Source organism: Ostrea edulis, chromosome 3, assembly GCF_947568905.1.
Source record: "Ostrea edulis chromosome 3, xbOstEdul1.1, whole genome shotgun sequence".
Lineage (NCBI taxonomy): Eukaryota > Metazoa > Mollusca > Bivalvia > Ostreida > Ostreidae > Ostrea > Ostrea edulis.
Genome location: NC_079166.1, coordinates 21,913,072 through 21,920,240, shown reverse-complemented (window position 1 = coordinate 21,920,240; position 7,169 = coordinate 21,913,072). Strand labels below are relative to the sequence as shown.

The window sequence follows — 7,169 nt, the reverse complement described above, 5'->3', positions numbered from 1 at the left end:
AATTGTTCACTCACATTGAGATATTACCACCTGTAGGTGAAGTACCGCAAATTTAGATCTATGCTAAGCGCTCAGAATTGTAGCACTGAAGGACATCTACCATATCAGGGCCTACTGTGACACGGGGTCCGTATTGGAGGTCATATCCAAAAGACCCGTGATTACTTCCATTTGACGAAGGAGCAATCATTACCTTTATTTACGTCATAGGTTGGACACGGTCATGAGAGGATCGGGGCTCAAAATATAAAATGAATATAGTAGACATTCATCATTGTTGGTGAACATTTAATATGATAATCAGTAATGAAAGTGTAGTGAACGCTAGATATAATGGTAATCGAAATGTAGTGAGCACTGAATATAATACTCAAATGAATTTACTGAACACTGAATATAATGGATCAAAATGAAATGAACACTGAATGCAACACTTTGTCATTAAAATGTAGTGAACACACACAATCTTTGACTGCTATCAACTGCGAAACAAAACTGCACATATATATCCTAGGCACCTGATCCCACCTTTGGTATATCCTGAGACCGTGTTTGACCAACTTTGTATTTTATATTCCATGTGGGAGTTATGAGATTAATCACTAATTGTTATCTTCGCCTTTCATCCCGGCAAACTCGAGATAAAAAAAACACAACAGAGTCCTCGACATCTGCTTCATACTTAGATATTTTATTAAAAATGGATATGAACGGCAAAACAACAATTCGACTTTATGAGAAACGGTATGATTTCAGCTTCCTCATTGTTAACTTCCGATATTGATGTAGCAATATTCTATTATCACCTGCACATAGTGTTTATGTTTCTCAGCTGATTTGATACACAAGAGTTTGTTCGGCGTATGATCATTGTTTTACAAAAATTAGACTCAGGCTACTAACATGTAAGTTGATGGTGCAGGAGTTTCAACATTTTCGTTTAAAGTTTGCATTTTGGAAAATTCATGGTCGTTATAACAATGTAATTTACCATTACACACAGGCATTATGTGAAATGTTGTCAGGCATGTTTTATACCAGTTAAGCACATATTTGATTATGGATTACTTCATTTACTCGATCAAGGTGATGCCTAGTTTGACCTATTGATAGGGGGTAATTACTCCTCCTAGACACATATTCCCACCTCTGGTATACAGGAGTTCGTGTTTGCCCTACTCTGAATTTGCATTCCTTATAAGAATTTTGAAATTGGTCAGTATTCGTTCTCTCCACCCTTTTCATTTTTCATTCTGCAAATCCCAGGAATGATAGTTTTTGTATATGTTATGAATCGTTGAAAATCAAGCAACCAGATGAAGTGATACTGTGCAGATGACCTCACGTGTGGTATACCTGCTCTATGACGATCATGTTTAAGCCATGGTGTTGATATCTGCTCAAAAGCCGAGATATGGTGCTATTTGCAACATTGCAATCTCTTCCAAATGATGACACATCTGCTTCTATTCATCCAATTGCATTGTTGTGTTGAGCATCATTCGAACGCGACAAATCTCAAAACACGGTTACATATAACAACAATGCAATGACATATAAAAAAGCCGTTCATTTTATAAACTACTGGTGCCTGAAACAAGTGGAATAGGGACTTACAACAAACGAGAGCTACAGAGACTGTTTTAAGATTTTATGAAAACACGTTCTATTGTCCTCAGATTATGTCTAATATTTATCCAGTAAATAACAGCACCAGGTGTTACAATGAGTAATTAGATAAGTCATTCTTTACCAAAAAGATGTTTGAAAAATTATTTGATGAGATTCAGAGTAAAATTAGTACCATATGTTTCTTTGTTTTTTATTGGTATATATAAGAATTCCAAATAATACAAAACTTGATTATTTTATTGCATTTTTACTCTTAGATACATGTTCAAAGAAAATATCCCATGATTGAACGTGGGGGACATAAGTTCTATAACTTCAAAGTGTGCTTTTACTTAATGTATCTCCTTGAACTATACACCTGACTTTATGTGAATACGTCATTGCGTACAGGATCAGCAACATCCCCGCAACGATCAGAAGACTGGAAATACCAGCAATTAAAGGTGTAAGGTAGCTTTCATTTACGGCTTCCTTTTCTTGAGCACGCATATTGTGCATATGGGAGATGTTGATAGATTTCGATGCAGCCTCTTTTCTAGCTTCTGTTACGGTATGAAGGAAAACATCAAAGTGTGCAGGAGGTTAAGATAAAAACCGTGCATGTTATCTTACCACATGAAAAATAATGTGATGACTCTTTTAATTAAAGATCCTTATATTCTTGCAAAATCAACTAAACAATTACCGGTATGAATCATACTTGAAGCAGATGCAGGAATGGTTGTTATTTCAATGCTGTGCAATGATGAATAATATTCTGCAAAGAAAAGAAAATCTAGTTTGTATTAATAATTTACAAGTCATTTAATGAAAAATGTTTTTTATATAATAGAAGTTCCATGTTAAACACATTGAAGCTTAATTGAGGATCACTATACAATAAACCTGCACATACACTAGAAGGATCACAGAACGCTTCATCACAATGACAGAACAACTGACATATATTTCCATAGTTTGGGTAACGAAAGGATAACTCACAATAGTCGCCATACTTTCCAGGCGCACATTCTGTAAAATTGGATATGAAATACTCTGAAACAGTATGATTTCGCAAAAAAAGGCGAAATATGAGTAATTGTTCCTCACCTGGTGGAGTTCTCCTGCACCCATACGCGTGGTGACAGTCTTCACTGCTACAGATGCATTTTGATTGACAATCCCAGCCGAATAATGGGTATGGACAAGGAATATTACAGTTAATATCATAAAAGCCATCCATGCAGCCTACAGAAAGCAGATAAAATAATCAAAAGCGGAAATCAACATTGCAATTTACCTTCATGCATCCCATCGTTATCCACGGATAATCCACACATTTATTTGAATATAAACATCATGAACGTGCTATTATGTATTAACTTAGATGATAATATATACAGACGTGTACAGGTATTTTGTGCTTCATTCCATACATATCCACTACAGCATACTTTCCCGTTAGGGCTGAAATTGTTTAAAACATGTATCAACATGCTGTATATACTTCCATCGTTTCTAACATTTGACGAACAAAGATGTTAAAAACTAAATATGCCATCAGTAAAAAATCGCCATAATGTTAGTGCAATATAATGCAGTTTACATCGTATAATACACGTGTTCAGGACGGGACAAAAAAGTCATTAACATTCTCTAATATTTAATTGATATCAATTAACATTGATATAAAAGAAAAAAAATATTGTACTTCAATAATTAGAAATACAGTGTACAGTATAGCCGAAGTTACAAAGCAAATTGATATGGTAATGACGTCATAATGAGCTGTTGCGTCATAACAGTTACTTGATTAATCCATGAAAATAACTCTATATTTAGATTAAAATAGAAATATAACAAAACTTTTTATTCTATGTTTAAAATGAATCACATTTCCACTGTTTGACTACCTGGATTACTGTTTTTGAAATTTGGTAAATTAATGTGAGTGTACTGGTGAACATTTTACGTGTTAATCGTACGAAATGACTTACTCAAGATTGTTTTATTGAAGAAGATATGTTGGAATTTGCAATAAAATTATATTTATATGGTTGATGGTTATGTGGTTAATGAATGGTGAAAAATATAGTGTATCTGTATAGTGATAGATTAATGAAAAAAAAACTTACCCTGCACATAATTGTGAGCTAGAAGATGCGATATAAGGAGACAAAAACCACACAATGAGACATGAAAACAAACTCAAATCCATTGATATCAGATACTAGTGAATATATCAATTGAAATATGTTGACGTTCTTCAGTCCTTAAAATTCTCATTCCAATGTATGCATGATTAATATGATAGCTAAATGACATTTTATCAATATGCTTGATACATACTTCCTGAATTATCAAAGGTCTCCACTTGGACCAATTAAATATTTCCGCAACAATCTGCACTGCAGTTTTACAGTTTCGAAACCGGCCATGAGCTTTCTACCTTGATTAGGAAAAATGTGTAACCCATAGTGAAAATCAGTAGGTTGGTTGGTGGTATGTTGTTTAACGTCCCCGTCGAATTTTTTTTCACTTTTATGGAAACGTCACATTTTCAGTGAAGGGCTGCAAAATGTAGGCCTTTAATATTCACCCATATATCAGTGAAAATAAGGGCATTGGCTTCAGTTATTGATCGCCATATTCGGTCAATATTTTCTTACATAATTTGGTACTGAGGACATTTAAGTTAATGGTCAACGTTAGGAAAACGGTTGACTTAGATCCTTTTAGCGAGAATTGTAAAATATTGAAATTGTTTCAGTTATGAGAAAAAAAAACTAACCATTTGATCAAAATCTCAGACTTAAGCTCATGGTTTCCTAGATTGTTTTTCACCTGTTGTCTAATCTGAAGAACAAAATTCTTGCACCATGTATAAAGCATACGATCTCTTCTCAAACCATCACCCAAAATAAAGAGCTATCGTAGGATTCTTTTGAGACTTGTATTTATTTAGGAAGTTGTCTGATTTTTTTCATAGTAATTGTTAAGTCGTTCTGGTAATGCTGGGTTTGACCGTTGATTCCTCCGTTTATCTAGGTGTAATTCTACCTGTGATCTTTCCAGGGATCCGTGTTGTCCCTACTCTCAATTTTGTCTTCTTTATGTAGCTTTTAAAATTGATCACCGTTTGTTATCTTCACCATTTCCTACTGATAATATCCGTCAATATGATCAAAAGATGTGTAATAGATAACAAATAATAAAGAACACAATGTGTACAGTGAGCTGGATAATCACAGGCTCTTTAAATCACCACGTGTCATTGATAATATTCCTTCCAAATCGTGCCTCTAATTCCTTAAGATCAAATTTACAAACAAAGGAATAGATGCCGTCAACATACACAACATTCTTCGTCATAAAAAAGTTCAGTCGTGTATTCCAACTTACTTCAAGTTCAAGTCTACACCCAGTATTTCCTACAAATATACTTCTACTATTGAATCCAAACTTTGCAATTATAAAAAACTTTTGCAGTGCCTAGATATAGACAATCTTGTACTTAATCCACCTACGTGTTCTTTGTCTTCATTCAACTCTAGTCCGGCTGGACATGTCATTACTGGTGATGTTGATATAGTTGAAAATGGGGACATTAGGTCAGTTATTCTAAAAAATCTTAAATACATAGAGCCTTGGTCTTTCAATTGGCGACGGAACTTCACTTCTATTATGAATTATGTCGGGGGTTGTTCCAGAAGGTGAGCTAAATATGAAAAATAACTTTTTAAATACATTGTCGGAATGGATCAAAAGTATAAGAGGAATATTACAATATCACATTAGACACATGAAAACAAAAGTACGTACCATATATCCTTCTGTGTTTGGTAGACCAAACATGATAGAAGAATTAGACAGGTTATATGAGGAATATGTTTTGGTTCTAGCTGACAAAGCTTGATATAACATTGTCTTTGTTTGTAAGGCTCATTACAACTGTATTTTAAACGAACTTGGTATGACTTTCACTTTTGGTAATCGTACCTATACTCCAACTGCCCTTTCAAAAGATGAAATTCTTGGCACACTGATTTGACTGCGGATAACTCCGTTTACCTGATCAGAATATGGGGCTCACGGCGGGTGTGACCGGTCAACAGGTGGTGCTTACTCCTCCTAGGCACCTGATCCCACCTCTGATGTGTCCAGCGGTCCGTGTTTGCCCAACTATCTATTTTGTATTGCTTGTAGGAGTTATGAGATTGATCACTGTTCGTTATCTTCACCTTGCATTCTTACAAGCCATGCTTCAGTTGTAGACATATTTAATATCCCAGTCAATGGGTCGGATGGATATGAGTTACCGTACCTATACTGGATTTCTAAAGTTCATAAAAACCCTTATACACAAAGATACATTGCTGGATCCAGTAAATGTTCTATCAAGCCCCTATCTTTACTCCTCACGAAAATATTAACAGCTGTGAAGAAGAAACTTCAAACGTACTGTGCGACTACATATCCCAGAAGTGGTGTTAATCAAATGTGGATTATAAAATATTCTAAAGAACGTTTAGTAAACTTGAAATCACAAAACTTTTCTCAAATCAACAACATGAAAACCTATAACTTTTGAACACTTTACACAAATATTCCTCACGATAAATTAAAGAGTAGACTTTTTGACATCATAGACAGTTGTTTCTTCAACCAAAATGGAAAACGCAAATATTCCTATCTAGTGATCAGTTATCCAAAAATTGCTTTCTTAAACGCCACTCTGATTTCATGCACAAGTACTTTGAAGTTGGAATACAAAATATGCTGGAGTTCCACAATGACAATATCTTCGTAGTCTTTGGTGATCAGGTCTTCAAACAGTCTGTTCGAATCCTCATGGGCACGAATTGTGCTCCTTTGTTAGCTGACCTGATTTTATATTCATATGAAGCAGAATTTATTTAAAAACTTCTACGTGAGAAATATATTGATATGGCTTATAATTCGACATTCAGATTTATCGACGATATATTATATATTAACAATAATAATTTTCATTCATATGCCGATTCAATATATCACAGTGAACTCGAATTAAGAGACACCACGGAGTCGTCCACTTCTTCATACTTATATATTTTATTGAAAGTAGATATTACGGGAAACTGACAACTCAACTTTATGACAAACGGGATGATTTCAACTTCTCTATCGTCAACTTCCCATAGTTATGTACATGTTGCAATATTCCACTATCACCTGCATATGGTGTTTACATCTCTCAACTTATTCGATACGCAAGAGTTTGTTCTGCGTATGGTCAGTTTTAAATTGAAGCAGGCTATTGACAAATAAGTTGATGGTGCAGGGGTTTCAAGAGTCTCGTTTAAAATCAGCATTTCGCAAATGCTATGGTCATTATAACGATCTAGTTTGCCAATACGACCTATCATTGGGTCAAATGCTGTCTGACGTGTTTCCTGCCGATTGTTAGGCTGTTTTTTGGCACACTGATTTTGACTACGGATAATTCCATTTACCTGATAAAAAATATAGGGCTAATGGCGGATGTGACCGGTTGACAGGGGATGCTTACTCCTCCT

The 7,169-nt window shown here is 34.8% G+C and overlaps 1 protein-coding gene across 1 annotated transcript; it reads right to left on the bottom strand.

The window, feature by feature from the left end:
* Window positions 1-1,533: 1,533 nt before the first annotated feature.
* LOC125677620 (uncharacterized) lies at window positions 1,534-3,994 on the bottom strand. The gene is made up of 5 exons (XM_048915754.2): window positions 3,747-3,994; window positions 3,017-3,078; window positions 2,722-2,859; window positions 2,318-2,389; window positions 1,534-2,174 (listed from the first exon to the last, which is right to left on the bottom strand). Exons 1-5 carry the CDS (start codon window positions 3,827-3,829, stop codon window positions 1,948-1,950), a joined length of 582 nt encoding a protein of 193 aa, XP_048771711.2. The 5' UTR covers window positions 3,830-3,994; the 3' UTR covers window positions 1,534-1,947.
* Window positions 3,995-7,169: the final 3,175 nt, after the last annotated feature.

Bases quoted from the DNA above. Each gene is read 5' to 3' on its own strand.
- LOC125677620 (XM_048915754.2), bottom strand. From the start codon at position 3,829: ATGGATTTGAGTTTGTTTTCATGTCTCATTGTGTGGTTTTTGTCTCCT. The intron at 3,079-3,746 runs GTAAGTTTTTTT...AAACAATTTCAG, and splicing joins AGCTCACAATTATGTGCAGG to CCCTAACGGGAAAGTATGCT. The intron at 2,390-2,721 runs GTGAGGAACAAT...TTTTCTTTGCAG, and splicing joins GTGCAGGAGAACTCCACCAG to AATATTATTCATCATTGCAC.